This window comes from Epinephelus lanceolatus, chromosome 12 (assembly GCF_041903045.1).
Source record: "Epinephelus lanceolatus isolate andai-2023 chromosome 12, ASM4190304v1, whole genome shotgun sequence".
In the NCBI taxonomy this organism is placed as follows: Eukaryota; Metazoa; Chordata; class Actinopteri; order Perciformes; family Serranidae; genus Epinephelus; species Epinephelus lanceolatus.
Window position 1 is genome coordinate 39,506,807 of NC_135745.1, and position 21,010 is coordinate 39,527,816.

At 38.5% G+C, this 21,010-nt stretch overlaps 1 protein-coding gene across 1 annotated transcript in view; it reads right to left on the bottom strand.

Annotated features, from left to right (window-relative positions):
- pth1r (parathyroid hormone 1 receptor) overlaps positions 1-21,010 on the bottom strand; it is a 79,162-nt gene that overhangs the window by 44,816 nt on the left and 13,336 nt on the right. The window contains exon 2 of the mRNA XM_033651052.2: positions 3,175-3,277. Within this exon, the coding sequence (XP_033506943.1) occupies positions 3,175-3,277 (103 nt within the window). The remainder of the gene's footprint in view (positions 1-3,174; positions 3,278-21,010) is intronic.

Here is a 21,010-nt window from a genome sequence, read left to right on the forward strand (position 1 = left end):
CAGTTAGAGATCTGTTATGATATTCAGATATGAAAAAAACTTATTGATGGTACTATTCTAACTCACCCGAAAATAACAATTGTACCATTATATTAATGATAAATGTTACTGGTTATGTTGCCGTTTTAGATTTTTAGTAGGGCCGTAACGGTACATGTATTTGTGTCGAACCATTCGGTACGCGACTTTCAGTTCAGCACGACCCTGTACTGAATTATTGGGCGCAGGATATTATTTTATTTTATTCTATTTCATTTTAATTCCGTTTTTGCGAGCCGAACCAATTAAAATATCTAGTTCCCCGACGGACATAATTGAGTGACGGACCGAGTCCCGTAAATCTCCGCTTTCACTTTGTGCAGCGCATTCTCGCATTTTGACAACATGGCAAGTGAGCCTGACGAACCTGAAGACCCACCTGCAAACCTTAAGTCCTCCGTTTGGGAACACTTTGGTTTCAGGGTAAAATACGAAGATGGAAATAAACAAGTGGACAAGACAAAAGCAGTGTGCCAACACTGCAGAACAGCGGTCGGGTATGTACTTGGAAACACGTCTAACATGCTAACGCATCTAAAGCGACACCACCCGAGTTTGAACGTTAACCGGCACGAGTAGAAAAAGCAATCTGGGGCAAACTACGATATCGCCGTCGTTTAAAAAGAAAGAGCGTTTCCCTGACCATCACGCTAAAGAAATAACAAACGCCATTGGAGTTGAGTAAAATTGTTTATGCTGCACTTTAGATATAAGCATGTTTTGTTTACTGCACTTTAACAAAGTGGGAAAGCTAAGTAAGTTCCTAGTAAAACTGAATCTGAGCAGGCTTTAAAGCTGACCAGCTGCACTATACTTTTTATTTTAACTGAGTAAAACTGTTAAAGCAGAAATGTATATTTATATTTTTCATTCAAAAAATGTGTTAAAAAAACAGCAGGATTTTATTTTTCACTTTTATATTTCTATTTTCATTCAAACAATGTGTAAAAGCAGGATTTTATATATATTTGTTTCATTCAAAAATTGTGTAAAAAGAGTTAACTGCTGTGGTGGTATGTTTTAATAAGGTTACCAATAAGTAAAAGATATTTAATAGTTGTCTATTTTTTTCATTACTGTACCGAAAAAAAACGAACCGTGACTTGTATACCGAGGTACGTACCGAACCGAGATTTTTGTGTACCGTTACACCCCTAATTTTTAGTCACAACATGTAACAATTAAAATATAATGGATCATAATTAATCAAACTAAAAATTAAAAGCTCCACCTTAAACTGAGTTTAAGTACATTTAAATACACTGTGCTGATGATCTGTCTCCCGACTGCAGGACTTCCACTTTAACAATTACTGAGTGCTAATAATAGTTTTACTGAAGAAAATAGTTTTGAGTACTTCCTCTACAGCTGCCAATAGCCTACCAACATTCCCACTGAAGGGTGAAAATAAAGCAAGACAAATTTTGCCCGGGGCCCCCAGGCCCCCAAATCACTAAGTCCGCCCCTGCTAATAATGAAAGCACTGCACAAGATGAAGGGAGAGACACGGAGTGATGCGTCCCTGTAGGTTGTTTAAAAAGAATTCCATCTAAAGTGTGACTAAAACTGAAACTAAAACGAAACAGTCTGTAGAACTCCAAGTGACTCACTTTCCACTTTTGTTGCACCACCCCACGGTTGGCCCATCTACCCCTGTGAAATATTTCTGGGGGCATCACTGACATTAGGATTAACGATCTGTGATACTTTTTCACTTTTTTTCTAATATTTAAACATACCAGCTACTGTGGTCGAGACTGAAAAATCTTCTCAGTTATTGCATAGTTTGCCATGACATTTAATGCAAAAACATCAATCACCCCTTGAGGATGAATCTTCCTGACACTGGTGATTTTTCCTCTAGCGCAGTTGACATTTGTGATTTATTGACTGGATTGTTGTGAAATTTGGTAGAGACATTCAAATCCCCCTCAAGATTAATTGTAGTAACTTTTATCATCCCGTTGCGCCATCATCAGGTCACATTTTTCATTTGTCAAATACTTAAGTTAATGATCAAATAACTGCAAAACAAATATATTCATATGTACTTTGTATTCAGTGCTGATTAGCAAGGAATACTAGCACACTTGGAAAGATCGCCTTTTAATTAAACTAGGACGTCTATGCAGTAGAAAGATGCAAATTCTTTTGAAACTGGTGCTACAGAGGGAGAAAACCTCCAACTACGAGGAAGCACTGTGTCGCACCAGACGAATTAACACTTCGCTGGCAGGTGACATAATGTGAACACGTCTGTTTCAAACAGTGGCGGCTGGTGAGAAACCATATTGATCTATTACAGTTAAACAGTCCGCTAAAACATGTTTCTGAAACGTGAGGTGAGAAATAGGCAACTCAGTAACAGAATCCTGGTTTATATTTGATCAGTGCTGCCTAGTTTTACAGTTTGATCTCAGTTTTTGTTTTTTTTTGCCTCTATTTTCACTGTGCAGGAAACAGTATGGCGCCCACTTCCTGTTCACAAACTCTCATATTACAGCCAAACAGTGCACTAAAATATGTTTCTGAAGACATTTTAGCTGAGAAAGAGTCAATACACTAACAGAACCTTGTTTTTTATTTCATCAGCACTGCTTAGTTTTATAGTTTGATCTCAGTATTTTAAGTCTCTGTTTTCACAATACAGGAAACAGTATGGCGCACACTTCCTGTTCACAAACTCTCACTATTACACATAAAGAAGGCACCAAATTATGTTTCTAAAGAACATTGAAGGCAAGAAATACGCAGTGCAGTAACAGAATCTTGATATATGTTCAATCAAAACACTGCCGATTTTTACAATTTGATCAGATTTTACTCTTTTTACTTTACTCTTTGTGTCCACGTTGGCAGCATGGGTGGCGGGCAACATGAAAATGCAGAAGTACACCTTGTAGTTCAAGCAACAGCCCGAGAGCAACCGAAACTCTGCTAGATGAAGTAAATTCCGTCACCTGGCAGAGCTTACCAGGGGCCAGGAGGGATATCTAGGCACTGGATAGATGGAGGGACGTTTACAACAGTTCACTGACACATACTACCCACAGCGTTCTGACACAAAGCTGGTTGAAAATCAGCAAAGTACCCTTTCAACTAGCATTAGCATTAGCATCTTGTCTCTCTACTCACCAGGAACCCTGTGCTTCGACTTGATGTTCCCCTCACACTTCCGTTTTGCTCTGAACAACAGGCCTATCTGTTCATCTTTTGTAAGCACATCATCTGCGTAAGCCTGCAAAAAAAAAAGAAAAACGTAGAGGTTAAATGAAGGGAAATACTGAAGCATCAATGACAGTGATGTGCAACATGTAGGGCTATGTTGTAAATGCAAAGCTCCTTCAATAACAGTCATCATTAAGCGACCTGACAGTGTTCCATCAGTCCAAAGAGGCTATTTCTACAAGAAAGGTTGTTCTGTTGACTGATTTGTGGGCCCATCAGGATCTGATGCAAAGGTTTTGACCTTTCTCTCATACTGAAAATGAGCACTGAAAGCATCAGTTGACTCCCAGATAGCAATTAACAGTGAAATATTGTCAGGCAGTATTGAATCCACATTGATGGCTGACACTGAAACCAAAGTCAAAGTGCTTGCTATGTTTAATGTCAAATAAACGTCAGATTCTAAACCATGACTGTCTCCTCCGCCATCTCTCTCCAAAATAACTTTTAGATGTTTTCCCTATTCCATGTAATTGTTTTCTTTGTCACACAAAACCAAACATGCTCATGCTTTGCAGAGAAGAGATGCTTTATTCAAAATGTTTCTCACACAATTGATTGGTCTTTGTTTATGTTGAAATATCAAGGAGGGAAACTTGGCATGAGAGACATATTGATTAAATGTTTGTATTTCAGTTTTGAAAACATGCCTCAAATTGCCGATTCAATGGCATTTCTTCTTCATTCCAGCTGTGGCTGTTCCAGAAATGTTTATTTAAATTAGATTTTTCAAACTCTCTCGCCATAACTCAGTGCTGGATTAACAACTTCTGCTATCTCCAGACATGATTTCCTCTTCACAGCTGCTTCATAACCCTCAAACCACTGCTTTCTGCATCCCTGGTCATAGCGCTGCAGGCAGCACCTTCTAAATACGGTTTCTTTCTGTGAAATGTTCCTGAAAATGTAGACTGCTGACTTTTTCTCCAACAGAATATGAGGGAAAGCAACAGGGTGGCCTGGATGTTAGACCGCCCTCTGTATCTGGAAGGTCAGATTAGATTGTACTTTGACCGCAGCAGTCCGCCCCTCCAAGTGTTCATGAGAAAGCGGTAAGCCTGTGTTTATTTCTGTCTTAACTGTCATGAGGATAAAAAAAAGTTGTAAAAGACTCAATGTTTTTCCTTGAATAAACAGTATCAGTTTCACTTGTTGTTTATAGTCCCAGCTTGTATTCCTGCGGTTAAATCCACTGTGTGGCCACTAATCGGACATGACAAAGTTGTAACATGGACAAAAACGACATTTCATTCCCAACATTAACTTACACCTTATATGTTGTCAGCCTTTGAACATTGTGTTTGAGAGTGGCGTGGCTCCTCAGGTGTGGTTTTCCAGTCATGGAAACATTTTCCATTCTAATAGGTCACACTGACTGGCTCGCTGTTTGCTCAGAGATCACTTTTGGGCAATGACAAATGTGACTGTATTGAAAATGACCACATTCATTTTTAACAGAGCGTGACAAGAAAAGTGGAAATGAAAACAGAGAAATCCAAGCCAAGCGCTAAAACTGAAGCATAGATCAGCACACAAATCATTAGGATTTTCTACGCTGTCATATAAGGGTTTTCATGGTGCGTTGAGCCAACGCTGCCGAAAAATGCAATATGTATCTTCACAATGAAACACAAACTAACATGTATGCCATCGAGTGTGCCTGGAGGTACGGCTAAAAAAACTCCCGGTCTCATTTTTTTGGTTCAGTGATGCAGAGCAAACAGTACAAATTAAAGACAGACGTTTGCCCAGAGCAGCTGACTCCCCGGCTGCAGTTGTATTTGTCAGCTTCAGACACAAATTACATGTCTGGATGTAAAGGAATCAAATTCTGCTCTCAGGTTTACAAGTGATGGGAAAATGATTTGTCAAAAGGAAAATTAGTCCCAGCATGCAGAGAAGAAAGAAACATGAAGAGACAGAGAGGGTGAGAAGGTTAAATGCTGACACAGATGCAAATTGTTACACTTCTAAAAAATGTATCACATCCATTTGATGCATGATGCAAAAGCAGTGTGAAAATGTTCACAGGATGTCATCATTGACATCAATTTGATGCCATCTGTCCAGCGTGATTTATTAGTTAAATATGGACATTTGAGATAGAGTGAGTGACAATGAACTAAAAAAAAATTAAAAGGTTGATTGTGTTTAAGCATTTAACAACCTTTGATACATTTGTTAAATCCAACAGTTCATAATTGTTAGTACAGACATTAAGTATGTGTTGCTTTCTGTTTCTTAACATGAAAAAATGCAGTTGTGAATTTAACATTCCCATCACTTAAATAAACATGCAACAATACAAAAATGCTGTTTTACAATAAATAATCCAGCACTGAAAATCTAACTTTAGACCACAAAAATATTATCAACAAAGCGTACTTAAGGTATTAGTCGGCAAGATTTCACTGGTCGCTTAGTCGCTTAAAACCAAAAAACAAACCAACTGTCAAAATAAACCAAAACTGACATGACTGGACCATGTTGGAATTTAATTTGAAAGGACAGACACAGGAAGTGGCCACATCAGGAGTCAGGTTAATTTCCAGGGCAGGAAATCCAAAGTGTGGGATCATTTTGAGAAGGTGAAGGACGAACCCAAGGTGATATGTAAACTCATCTTCATTGGTCGACTACAAACATGACGTATCATCTGAAACATGGAAGTAGCTACATGCACATTAGCCCACAGCGTCATTAACAGGCGGCTCGCTCAGTGTGTGACGTGCACTTGTAGATAAAATATAGGCCTATATTAATGAAGGTTCATTAGTACGGTTTTGTATTTCTCTGTAATGTAGCACAGTGTTAACAATGTTACTGATACTATTCTTTCTCACACCTTCAACTCAAACCACCAAAATATATCATTTAATCATTACATTCATATCGTAGCGAGTAGTCGACTAATGGCCCTAAATGACAATTGGTCGACTAGGAAAATGATATTATAACATTATTTGATTATTATTACTGTTGCATGTGCAGCACTTTAGTGTTACAGCTGGTTGCCGTGAAGCTGTGAGGTAAATTTAGTGAAGTAAAAAGTAAAATAATTCCTTCTAAAATGCAGAGAAGTACAAGTATAAAGTAGAGAAAAACAACAGAGCTTGAGTAAATGTACTTAATTACTTCCCACCACTGGCATCCTGATACAGTTACTGTAGTACTGCACACCAGTCAGAGTGCATAGCTCTGCAGTTAGCTGCTCCAAATGACATGAAAACCATTTACTGCAGCAAAGCAAAGTTTTGCTGTCTCTAAGCCCTCTCTGGTGCCTGTTTATAATCTAAAATAAGCAGCTGAGGAACTTCTAAATCTGCACGCCGAGACAAGGAGTAATTTGGGAACAAAGACGTGTATACATTGTCTCTGGTGCAAGTGCGTAATTCTGCGAGCTTAAAATGAAACTGCAAATACCGAGCCGTCGTGGATTTGCTGCACACAAAACCATAATACCTCAATCCATCAATATTTTCACTACTTTCAGCCTGAAATAAGGATGTCCAGTCTGAGAGCTGAATAAGGTTACAGAATGAAGACGTTTATGGCTTTGCACAGTAAACAACCACAGATGGAACAACATTTGACCGCAGGCGAACAAGGATAGATACTACCTGTTTACTGTACTAACTATGCCAATATAGAATATTCCACTGAACGCTCCTGAGACGTTCACACTATTTTCATCTGAATAACTGGCTGGTGTTACTTTGGGTGAACGTTGAGCAAACAGGAAACCAGAAACAGTGAGTCTGGACGGTTGCTGCTCGGAAAGGGCAAGTGTCATTATCATCAGTGCTTAGTAAAGTAGATCATCAGTTGTTTTGCAGTTTTGTGATTGCAATTTTCACAGTCTGAATGAAAGTTAACAAGCTCTTATTATCATCTACTGCATATTATATGCTGCATTTCTTTGCTATCAGGGATTTTTACTTCAGTCAAACACTTCAAAGTGGGCCTATATGTCAGTTACAATTTGCATTCATACCTCAGTGTGTCTTTTTTTGCCAATCTGGTTAAGTGAAGCTGCCGTTCTGACACATTAAGAACACACATCCTAACATTTACAGCTCACTTTAAGCCCCTGTGAAACACTAAACTAAAACGAGGCCCAGAGTCTCAGGGTATATTTTCTTTCACAAAAACTAAGGGAAATTTCCCCCTTCATCTGCAGACGCCAGCTTCGCAGGGACATAGAAGAGTATCATTTACCATTTTAAGAAGAGAATCCTGGGTAATAAGTGTGCCCCCTGATTATTTCTGAAAACTATTCCTCCTCCACTGGCCAGAGTCCAAACCTCCAAAGTAAACACAACTCTCACAGGGAGAAACATGGACATTCTTATTTACTGCATTTCATTCAAAACACAGTAATCTTTTTGTCAAATGCTTTTTGCGCGTGTGCCAAAATGAAAATTAGAAAAATACACACCATATAAATATGTGTGTTTTCATCACTGGATGCTAGAATACAAACTCCACTTGAATAAACCACAAGTTTCTATTTGTCTTCGCAAACTGCGGCTTGATGACTTCAACTGCAGCTCCCTGCAAGGATATAAGACCAATATTGAGAGAACTGTATTTAGGCTGGTGTGTCAAGACTGTGTTGAACCACTGCGCCTAAATACTGACGGTATGAGAGTGAAGGTACACTTACAGTTTTAGCTCTGATTCCAGCATTTGGTTTCCATATTATTTTAGTAACTTAATGCTCAGTTATATTTAGTTATAGAAGTTTCGCTTGTCTGGCACCACAGATGTCTTCAGTGTTCATGTGTTGATTTTTTAATATGTTGTCGCAGAAGGATAAAGAAAAAATACTTGCATCAAAAATGGAGTCATGTGGACAGACGCCATGCATACATTGAGTGGAGACACTGGGTTTCCGGTACATTACCAACAGTCTTGATTGTGGACAGCTTGCACTTTTTCTTTCTCTTTTTTCAAGAAAGCTGTGGTTGACCAAAGTCATTTCCTGAAATGCCCTACAGTGAATAAGAGAGTGAAACGCTGGAGCTTGTGAGGTAGACTTTCATTAGAAAGCACAAAGCAAAAAAAGTTGAGTTTCCAAAAATGTTCAAATGATCCGCAAAAGCGCCACTGAGTTCAACGCAGTGTAATTATCTTTAGTACATCAACAATGTATCGTGAGTCAAAGTACAGCCCAATGAGCTCATTAGTAGTATTTCAGCCCATGAAAGAGTCGTCTAAACACACTAAAACTACACGACTGAATAAAACGCCAAGTTCAAAGACCACCACTTGTACTCAACCACATGCTCCAACAGCCATGGCAGCAGAGACTCGTGACTTTCTGAGCAAAACACAGCTGTGTGAGATGGTTGTGAGGTCAATTTAAAAAAACAGATTTCTCTATCAAGATTAAGACGTTATCTAGATGGTGCCGATCTTTAATCTAATCACATATGTCCACATTTCCACACACGGAAAATGCAAATGTTACAGTAAATTGCTTCCAAGTGTGTGTGTACATTAGCTGGACAATTTAAAGGATAAAAATGAACAAACAAAGATAAACGAATTAATGTCAGGACTGGAGATTTTAAGGACCATTTCCCTTTTTACGATTAACAACAATATGAAAACACGATAACTGAATGATTTTGGACAATGCAATAAGTGGATTATTTTTTCAGTATTTCTGAATGATTATGAGTGTTACTGAAGGCTCAAGGAAGCATGAATTATACAACGCAGTATGCACAAAAAGGCTAATCCTTAAGTCCCTCAAATAAAGACATTTTAACAATGTTGCACTTTGCAAAATAATCCAATTTAAACATGGACAGATTAGACCAATTAGCAAGTGACAGGAACCTTAACCGAGCTGATAGATGGGTTTAAATGTGGAAAGGTTTAAGAAAAAAAAACAGATTCAAAAGGTTTCTTTATGTTGAGAACATGGGAACAGGAGATAAGTTCATCTGAAAACTGAAAGGCGAGCTTGATGGTGGCACTAGAGGACCACTAAAAGTCCAAAAGCTGGCTCGGCTCCGTCAGTCACTGGCTGAGAGCCAAAACAACAGTTGGGATTTAGACAGCCTCTCCATCTTCATCTCCAACAAGGAAAAAAAAAGAAAAAAAAACAAGTTTTGGAATTGACAGCAGAAATTCTGAGTTGTGACGCTCCTGAAAAATGTCACTGAACAGTTATTAAGATAAAATGGCCTTTAATTAATCTCTAAAGCCAAAGACAGATGTTGATACTCCTCTACAGTGACTGTCCCCTAACTAACATCTTAGGTTTGCACAGTGACAGTTTGATCACGCCACACATACAGGACTGTAGCTGAATGGATCATGGTAGATTTTCTTGCAAATGTGATCTTGAATATTTTATATAATTTCAACATTTATTGATGTATTGCTGCTTTTAAGGGACTGTTCTTTATGTATCATGTGTCTTCTATTTTTTATTTTTATTTTCTGTCTTACCATCCCAAAAGCTGATTACTATGTTTCCTAAACATTTTTTATGGAGCCTCAAAGAGCAAACAGGAGTTGAAGTTCTTACCAACACAAACATCTAATTTCATAAGCAAAACGCAAATCCTGCTCACAAATGGCATCATCACACAAGCTGTGTGTGCACTGCAGCATGACAACCATCCGTCCTTCCACACAAAACCAACAAAAAATTTTCCACAGCTCGCACACAGCCAGCATTTGCAACATGCGCATAATGACCATTTTTCCAAATAAACTTTACACAACAGTGGCAGTAGCAGCTGGCCAAAATTATATTAGTGACTTGGCGCAGCAGACATAATTAGATTTTAAACGTATCCTTTGGTTTTTAAAAGTTAAGAGTTTAAAATTAAAAATGAAATCCTTTTTCATGCATGAAGAAATGCAAAAAATATTTACTTTTTTATAAGAATCTGGTGCATACAATTAAATTATGGCACAATTTTAAATGAGATTAGGGATCGACTGATATGGTTTTTTTCAGAGCCGATACCGATGATTATGAAAGAGAGATATCGATAGCCGATATTTACAACCTATACATCTGCTGTAAAAATTATAGTTGACACAGAATTAAAAAACTAAACACTGACAAAGCACTGTAATGGTAAGGACTAAACAGTAGCAGGCTATTATAACAGCACTCAAACGGTAACTGAGGAAATGCTATCATGAGTAAGGAAACACCAGAGGCAGGATAAAAACTCAGAATGAAATTTTAGATCTTTCAATATATAGGAAAATAAATAAGTTAATAACAGATAAATAAGTAACTAAGTCGAAGAATATGCCAGCTAAATAAAAACAGATTAATAAAAATAGATACACAATAATCATAAATACAAAATTTAACAAATAAAATTTCAAACAATAATAAAAAATGAAAAAAAAAATAACAAAATAAATTAAATAAAGGAGAGCTCAATTAAAAGCCGGGCTAAAAAGGTAGGTCTTGAGCCTAGAGTGGTACGTGCAGGCAGTGAGAAGCACGTCGGGGGCAAAACAGCGCAGCTCAGGAAAACAAAACTGTATATCGGCATATCAGTGGAAAAAATCACTGATACTGATAACCCTAAAAATTCATAATATCAGCCCTGATAATCGGCCAGGCCAATTATCTGTCGACCCCTAAATGAGATATGTAGCATAAAGTGATTTTGATGTGATTTTGATGAAATATCACTATTTCAATCTCAGATATGGTTATGTTTCCTGACAGAAGTTCACCAAGCACTGTCATGAAGATGATAATCCAATGATAATTTCTGTTTTTCCAATTCTTGATTATGATAAATGGTCAAACCCTCCTGCCAGTGTGGTGTAAAGAAGGCGTTTAATCCTTTGTAACCTGAGCAAATTGGCTTGATTTGTTTCAAAAACTTAGGAAGTACGTGATGTGCAATGAAAAAGAAACGACCAAGAAAAATAAGTAAGAAATTAGTAAAAACAGAAAAGTTAAAAAAAAAAAGAAAAAAAGAACAAGGACCTGGAAAGAGTGCTTAAAAAATTGCATATTTTTTTTCCTTTTTTCCCTGTTTTTAAAAACTAATTTTCCAAACTTTCTTTTTTTTTTTGTAATTTGTAGGACATTTCTTACCAAGTTGCTCATTGCCTTTTTTCCCCTACGTTTTTGAGTGAAATCGCACCAATTTGTTCAGGGTTCAAAGGTTTAAATACTTGCGAAAACACAATAAAAGTGATGTCACTCCAGGTTTCAAAGGGTTAAAATAAATACAAAATAAAACCATTTCAAAGTTGAATGTCCCTCCCCGAGCCAAAATAAAACATATTAGTCTAACCCTGGTGCTAACATGCCTCAGTTTGCACCACCCCTTTCCCCTTCAAAAGTAACAAACAGTCCCTTACAGACATGTGTTAAGAGTTATTTACAATATGTGTTTGTTACTTGTTTTCACTCACATGATTTTGAAAGTACGAGACTAGTATTCAACCAGCTATTAAAGTGTTTAAACACATGAGCTGTAAATACACACACTGTGTGTTACACCTCAGTGTTTTGATTGTCAACACAAAATGTCTGATCACAACTCTGTTACTATTTTATCTGGAAACACAGACCATATTAACTTTCTCTCCCTCTTCACAGTCGCCCAATAATGCCTCCCTCTGTTGGCTGATCCGTCAGTGAGGATGAGATTTTTAGGTAAATGCTCGTATAAAGTGAGACTTTCCTTTCCAGATCACACTTCGTCACATGGATGATAAATAATATACAGATAATATTTACTCTGGTCACTGTAAAGCGCCTCTATTATGGGAATACAGTCGAATGTTTGTTTTATGTACTTGTTTTGGTCATTTGCCATTCTTTACACCATAGGCTAACATTCACTTCCTTGTTGTTGGCATATAGTCAAAATTTGATCCCAGGGGCTTTTGGACTTTCCTCTACTTTTTTTTCTCGGCAAAATAGGGGGGTCTAGAAAATTATAACTCAGCTGAATCTTGTTTTTAATGGCCTGTCCACTATCTGGAAAAAACATGAATATGTTACTTCTGACATATTGCACCGCATGAATGTTTTAGCGGATGAGGTTCCTGGATATTATAAACTCTATGAGTCAGTGCCACTCCTCTTCAACTGTGCAATTTGCATTTGATGATAAAAACCACAAACCACAAGACTGGTTGTCCTTTGGAAATGCTCGCAGACCACATTCTGACTTAAAGCAGCATTTAGTTCCTAATTATACCCTGCTCTGGTCGTAAGCCTGAAGAACAGCACTTTTGTCCTTGATGGAAACATTGTGTGTGCTCTGCGAAGCAGCATACATCTCACACTGTGATCGTGCTGTTGTCCCAAATTAAAAAGGGCTATTTTTGCGTTATACGTGATTTAATGCACAAAGTATGAGCCGCTCCTCCAATAAAGCGATGCAAATGAAGCATTTTAATTTTCATCAAAAGCTTAAAAACTAATGCCTGTAAAGCAGTCACACACACTGGACCTTTCATATCGAAATGGATGTCACAAGTGTCACCTAATAATACTTGTGGCAGGCTGCTAGCAGGAAAATGGGTTACAACAAATGTAAATCCAGCCATCTTTATATATAGATTAAAGGGATTGAAGATTAAAAATATATATTTTAAAGTGGATTTTTAATCCACAAGAGCTTCTTTTTCCAGATGTAACAGACTGTTTCACACACGCTGCATTAACGGCATATGATACCCTCTCAGTCACAGCCTGGCAACTTCAGCAGTAATCCTCCAAATCACAGCTGGGTATAAAACATGAGATGATGTCAGTGTTCATATTGGCATTCAAAACGCATCATTCATTTTCACTGGAGAGAAACACTGACATTCTATCACCTCAGAAACATTTACCCATTATATGTGGTGAAATAGGCTGTTCAATATTGATTATTTAGGCTTTCCATTTGTTGGTATCAGCTGTGATAATGAATGTCGGGTCAAGTGTGTGGGTTAACTTAATTACATACAGCTGCAAATGGCCGTGACCTGCCGTAGTGAAAATGAAATAGGTGAGGTCGCAGAAAGTAGGGCTCTACAATATTTATTAGGATTGACAGCAGGTACTTTCTAATGGACTCATCTATTTTTAATTGAGACTTTCACCAAAATTCATGCTGCTGCAAGAAAAAAAAAGGTCTGAAAGCTTTCCCAATGTGATTTCTATTTACACAAAGGTCTCATAAATCAATGATGACATTGAATTGACTGTCAGGTCAGGTGGACATTGTGATTCAGATGGCATATCCACTGTGAAAAGGTTTGTTTCTGTCCATTCACATCAGTGTCTCCGCGGCTGCCACAAATGTTTCTCTGCCGTCACTTTACTCAATTTACCGAACCTTGCTCCAGTATTATAGCACTCAAACTGTCATCACTGTGATTACTTGCCCCCGGGGAGTTTTTCTCAATTCATATTCATCTTTGTTTAACATCACAAAGCTGAACTGTCGTTACAGATACACACGTTCACAAGTCTGACTGGTGATGAGTGTCAACCACCATCGAGCCACCACCAGTACTCTTGGCATGTAGATCACCCTGTAAAGACTGTGTCAACCACAGACATATTGTCAACAGTGGCAACATATAATTTTGATGTATATATGTTTCTCAAAGGTATTATCTACATTTCATTAATTAATGGTGTACAGGCAGCAGTTCATGTGATAATTAAGAACACATCATATGAAACATTAAAGAGTAAACACAGCCTGGTGAAATAGCACCTAGCAGCTATTATAAAACAAAAAAGGCCATCACTTTCAATAAGGGATGCACAATATGACTTTAAGTACTGTGAGACAAAATAAAAGTTGTTGTAGTTATATATAATGTTTCTTGAGGTAGCACTCAGAGATGAATCAAATGTTATTTTCAATCATAATTTTGGCTTCTAACAATTCTAAAAATAAGATAAGATGACGTGATTTTTGTGCTGCGTTCGTTTCACAACATACTCTTGTCTTTTTCTTGAGTTATAAATCCAGTGCATCCCTTTATTTTACAGCGGCGCACTCAGTGTTGCCAACTGGGAGACTTTCTCGCCAGATGTAGCCACGTTTTAGACTCTCTTATTGAGTATTTTTTGGTCTTACTTCTTAAGACCATCAGGAAAAAAAGCGAGACATATATTCAAAAATATTATATTGTAATTAATTCCAAAGCATGCTACACGGGATATTCACAGTCAATGGCTCCTCTCTCTCTCTCGTCTTGCGCCACGTTTATATTAAATGCTATTAAATTATCTTTATTTGAAATCACATTTTTAAATGATTTTTTCATTCGAATTATATTTAAAGTTTAAGAGAAATCACTGTTAGAAGACTTTTTTTAATGTTCAATAAATGCAAGATGACTTCAACAAAATCTTTAGTTAATAGTAATAAATAACCAAAATAATTGTGATTATGATTTTTTAAATAATTTGTTGAGGCAGCCATTTCTTTATCGTCTCTGGTTGTATAAGCCCATTGTGGAAAGTATTGCACATAAATGAGTTGGATTAATTTTGAATTTACAGAATTTTATTACAAACTTGAAGATTTGCCTTGATTATTAATTTATTTAAATTATTTAACTTGCCAGAAATGAACATCACCACCTGGTTATTGCTTGTGTAAAGTACTGGCCAGTAAAATTTATAATTTCATATACTGTATAAACTACTTATATTGTCCTAAAACATTGATTCATATTGTTCATTTCTCCTATCAAGACTTAAAACTTAATTTGCAATTATTTTTTATGTCAGTTGTGTCAAAATATTAATTGGTTTTAGCTTCTCCGATGAGAACATTTGTCAGTTTCTTTTGTCTTTTGCAAACTGCACATTTTCCGACTTTGGACAGATGGTCGGACAAAGCGAGACATTCAAAGACTGGGCTGTAGAAAACTGTCTTGACTATCTTTCATTGCTTTGACATTTTATACACTAATTAATAAATTAATTAGTGGAGAAAATAATAAAACAATTGTTAGCTGCAGCCCTACAACTGTGGGTCAGTCATGGTTGATCTTGTGCTTGTAAGTCAGACGCAAAGCCCACGTAACGGTAAACTAAAGTCAACGAACCAGAAAACTATGTGGAAATGCCCGTCCAAGAGTCAACGCACATACACAGGAAATCAGTAACGCAGTGGGAGGTCAAGTACGAAGAATCTGACCAGTTTAAGCACAGTGAAACACATCTTGAAGCCAATGTGACAGCAGCTTATCCTTTTGACCTTTGGGACCTGATGAATACAGTTTCTGCAGCGAGTATGCTGTGTGTCATTACCAGTGAGAGCAGAGCACAACACAGCAATCAGTGCTGTGGATGTAATTTAAGTATGAAAAGGTGACACACCCAACTCTCCCCTCCAAAGGGGCAGTGAGCAGCCTGGAAAAGGTCACGGTTTGTATAAAACCCCTAATTGTGACTGCCAATCTAACAAAACCTCTATAGACAAATTAGGTGCAGCTTAATCACCCCAAGGTGTCTCTTATTGCCTGCTAATATTCCAGCCTTTTGATTTGCTTACTGAAGAGGCTGCTGGGAGTGAGTCTTTTGTGCTTGGTCACCTTGATTGAAGTGCTTTTCAGAGGAGCCATTCTTGCACAAGACTATTTCAAACAGACCAGCACAGAATATGAATTATACTCAAATTAATGACCTCACAATCATTATTATCATTAAGAGAAGTTAATAACTGATCAAATTAATTAGATGTACTTCAGTTTATTTTTAGCACAAGCTTAATATTTTTGTTGAACCACAGATTTTCCCGAAGCATAAAAATGAATAAAACATGATAATAACATTACTATGACCTTTAACATGATATTTAAAACGTGCATATGTTGCGTCCTTCCATAAAGCAATGCTGTAGGGGCTAACATAAATAACACACACCATCATTTCCAGTGTGACTTCCAGTAAAAAAAGACTCACACGACACACAGGAGGTCCATGTGAAGCTGAAGCTACTGAAGAAGCTTCAATAAAAATCAAATTGTAAACACTGCTGTGTCCTTTACGCTTTCTACGTTTCTACAAAAGCCACTAAATGATGCGCTGAGCCATTAACGCATTGACTAAAGAGACGTATATGCATTGCATTATCACTGCATTCAAAGGGTTTAATACATGTCCCAGACACAAATGTTAATGCACACATGTGAGGATGAAGATGCTCAGACTGTCTGGTGAGTGAAGGAAATGTAAACACGCATGGACTACACTGTTCCCGGTGTGCTCCAACTCAGAGGCCTGCAACTGGCCTGTCAGCGTGAGCTTTCCACTTTCCACTTACTACAGGGTCACTGGTGCTGGGGTCTTTGAACCATGTTTTTATTTGACTGAAAATGGCTCGAACTGGGTAAAAGGCAGAGTCTGTAGCAAAAGGCAAACAGAGTGCTTGAGAACAGTGCGAGTCGATATCATACATTTAGCTCACTGCAAACACAGCAGTAAGACGGTTTAAGTGAATCTGCTTTGCACATCAGCCTCTATAAAAGCAGCACTTCAACTCAAAACCCTGGAATAAAATTGTTGTTTTTTTAACATATGTGGAGCAAGGTTGCCTCATGATAACAAGCTCCTGGATTTAAATCGAGATAATATACTGTCGTGAACTGCAGTGAAGCAGATGACACATCAAAGGATAATAAAGGTTCTCTGAGCTTTTCCCCGTCTACATAATGGTAACAATCCCTTTCAGATTTGATCCTTGAGAACACATCACATCACATAAACTGAGACCAAACTACTGAACCTTTCAGACCAACACAAGCTTCATTACCCCAAACTTTAAATTCTTTACATTCTTTGTCACTGCAGCAGAACAGAGGTACGCTATTTCTTATTCCCTACATTCTCCTTCCTTGTTCAAAACCTGGCACCTGCATTTCCCACAATGCAACACAACCAGTGTCAGACATGAGCAGGTTACGTGGGTGCTAAGATTGCCGCTGCAGTGGTTGACTATTTTACCATCAGAACATTTGTTCTGAATATTGAACAGCATGTGATGTGGCGCCTGTCAGAAATCCCTGCGACCTGACTACATCATCACTTGGGTCAAAGTGCAAGGGTCGGGGTCACCCATGGGTCAGCTAAACCGGGAGTTAATCAACAGTGCAGACTGAGAAAGACCAGAAAATTGTCAGGACAGTTTTGGAGCTGCTTTTTAGATCCATAATGAAATTTTCTTGGACACAAGGGACTTCAAATATTGGCGGCACGTTGGTGCAGTTGTTAGTATTGTCGCCTCACAGGAAGCAGGTTCAAACCCAGGGTTGGGGGGCCCTTTGTGTGGACTGTGCATGTTCTCCACATGTCAGCGTGGGTTTTCTGCGATTACTCCAGCTTCCTCCCACAGTCCAAAGACATGCAGGTTAACTGGTGACTCTAAATTGTCCGTAGGTGTGAATGTGAGTGTGAATGGTTGTCTGTCTCTATGTGTCAGCCCTGTGATAGTCTGCCGACCTGTCCAGGGTGAACCCTGCCTCTCACCCAGTGGCAGCTGGGTGAGGCTAACAGGATAAGCGGTTACGGAAAATGAAATGAAAATGAAACAAGGGACTTCCACTGCTGGGGCATAGCCATTGAATTTTACAGCAGCCACAGAGCAGGTGAAGGTATGATTTTCCCAGGGCACGAGTGGCTTAAGTGAAGAGACAACTAGATGTTTGACACCATTTAAAATAAAATATTAAACATTTTGACACATGCAGTCCAGAGAGAAATCGTGGCGAGGCAAAGGAGTGCAAATTCTTTGGACTAACGGCTGACGATGTAAGAGTGTCTGAGCAGTTTTACCGCAGCTCCTATGTAAGTGCATGCACATACAAAATGTTAGTAGTGCGCCCACATTACTGTGCAGCACCCCTCAGTAACTATATATTCCCACATGCATGGTGACGCTTCAGTTTGAGATCTGATGCACACTTCTCTCTAACTCCACACCCAACTAGTGCTGACGGCAGACCTGAGTGACATCACTTCGTCATCACTTCATACTTCATACGTAAAATCACTGGCGACCCCTTTAAGTTTTTACAGAGTGCATGTATACATACAAAAAAAAAAAAGCATAGTAAATGTGGCTTGAAAGGAGACTGAAATACATGCTTCAGTATGCCAACTAATATTGGTACTCTATTACATTTACAAGATAATGTATGTAGATATATGTACACGAATTATAAGACATAAAAACTACATGCTAAAAGTAGGTCCTTGATTGGCCTTTAAAGCTCTTTACTGTAGCCCTTATGAGGCTAATTATCCTTGAAAAAACCTCATCAATAATAACACATGAAATAAATTTCTTCCAAGGTCTGGTTGTTCCAAAATAACCATGCCACATTACATCACCAATAAAAACGACTGCAGACAGAAGCCACAACCTCTAACGGATGTTCCAGCTCGAGGGTCACATGGTGCATTTGATAAATTATAACACGTAATACAAAAACACTGCTGGGTTACCACACAGAAAATAAAGCCACAAATCCACGGGCTACATTTCAAGCAACACCTCTATTCAGTGCACATTTGAATGCAGGCATAGTGTGAGTCGCAGTAACTGAGTGACTAACACCATGCACTGTTCTATGACTGCACAAATATTCTAACATTATTTTGCTGTTTGACTTTAAAACATTGATTATGATTGATAAAATGTGATTTAGGAATGGAGGAGTTAGGAATCCCCAACATTAACCTGCAACACAAATGTACAAAGACAGCTCAAATAAAATCAACTAAAAGTTTGTGTTTTTCATTTGTTAATTAACTTGTTCACCCACCCACTCGTTCATTCAATTCTTACTGTCGACTGAACATATAAGGCCACAGGGTTGGCTGGAGCCTCTCCCAACACACGTCACCAGTCTACCAGGGAAAAGACAGTGAACTTCAAACCATGAGCAATATCTTCTAATGTTGGAGGAAGAACTCATTCATTTGCAGTAACGCTTGGAATTAATCATATATCTGACCTCTGACACATAATTAACATAACACTTGCAAATGTCAGTCCCATACATTAATTGGATTCCTCCAGGTCTGTATTCACATGGAGCTCTTTAACTTCAGATCTGTGTGTTGAGTGCCATGGAGCTAACGCAGGACAGTCCAGCCAAACTTCGCACTGTTATCTGAAATTAAATTGGCTGCGATGCTTCCTGTGCTGCAGTGTGAGGATTTCTTACTTATTGCTGGAAAATCTGGAGCTGTGAACTGCATACTTACAAACCCAGAAGCCCCAGAGTTTTGCAATGAAACTAATAAAGGTCCTTTTAAGAAATCCTGCCTCCTCTCAGCCATAAGCCCTGAGCCCGGGGAGTATTTCTGCCCAAGATTTGAGCTGCTTCCAAATCACGTAAACAACTGGATTGAAATGTGTGAAATCCTACTCTCCCTGCTCTTGATAATGTGCAGAACTGACTTGGTGTTGTCTACAAACTCAATCCCTGTTGCATTTAGCAGAGTCTGGGAGCTTCTGTAGATTTGAAACTCAATCCCTACACCTACAGTGGGGGTGGGGCTGAGCAGGACGGTTGGTCAAACGGCAGAAGCATCTACATGGCTGAGAATTTTCACATGTCAACTCAACTGAGGTACTCTGGGATTCCAAGCATATTGCCTGCAAGGAAGTCTGCAGCACAACATTGATACAGCAGGTAACTGATGAAAGACGACCACATGGGGTGCAACCTCATCCTAGCTCTGGTAATCAATCAGTGTGGCCCTGACTTTAGGAACTGCTGAGTTTAATATACTGCCAGTCCATCATGCTGATTTTGGACGTGCTCAACACTGAGTATAGACAGAAGCCAGACCACCTTATCAAGGTCTGACAGAGGAGAGGCGGCCTATCACTCTGAAATGTGTCAAATGTTTGACACATTGACGTGGCTTTCACTTCTCGTAGATAAGCATCACCACCTACAGCATGTCTCCAGTATTCAGCTAAAACTTAGAAACTGCCTGTCTGCACAAAATTTTATTCATGACATGTCCACAGTGAGGAAAAGAAAAAGTGAGATGCAAGAGTTGGTGCCACAAAAATGTCAGATGTAGTTTACGAAAGCATCTTTGGCCTCATTAAATAGCGACTCCTCTGCCTTTGCTGATCTTTCTCAAACTGCTACTCATTATCTCTTGAAGATGCATAATTCACAGGATCACCGCGGACTAAGCAGCCGATTTAAATGCATCATTAAGTCATCAAGGTTAAAAAAGAAAGGCGTGGAAAAAAAGGAAAAGAGCCACCTACTCAAACTCATTGAGTGCACACCCAAACAGCCTTTCTTTTTGAATGCCGAAGTTCACAGGGAAGAGGCACATCATTAAAATATCTGTTAGAAGTGTAACTTTTTCACGGAGGTGTAAAAGTGGCATTGAGTTACACATACTCCACCATTTTTCGAGTGGAAAAGCTAAGAAAAAAAAAGGCAGAGGTCACGGTAAGTCAAGAAAACAAGCCCTTTCCTGAGTCAAACACAGCCATGGTATAACCTTACCATGCCGGTGAAACTGAAGACTCTCCTATTAACACACACGTTATGAGTCTGACTCACAGGCACTCTAAAAACTGAGCAATGTGTCAGTCAATACCAAAAGAAAAGAAGATAACTGCCACAGGATGTATGCGTTTTAAGGAGAAAGTTCAAGAAATTAGATTATTCTGCAGTTATCTCAGGAATCCTCTCAGCTACTGTAAAGCGCTGCAGTGAAGCACAGAGCATAATG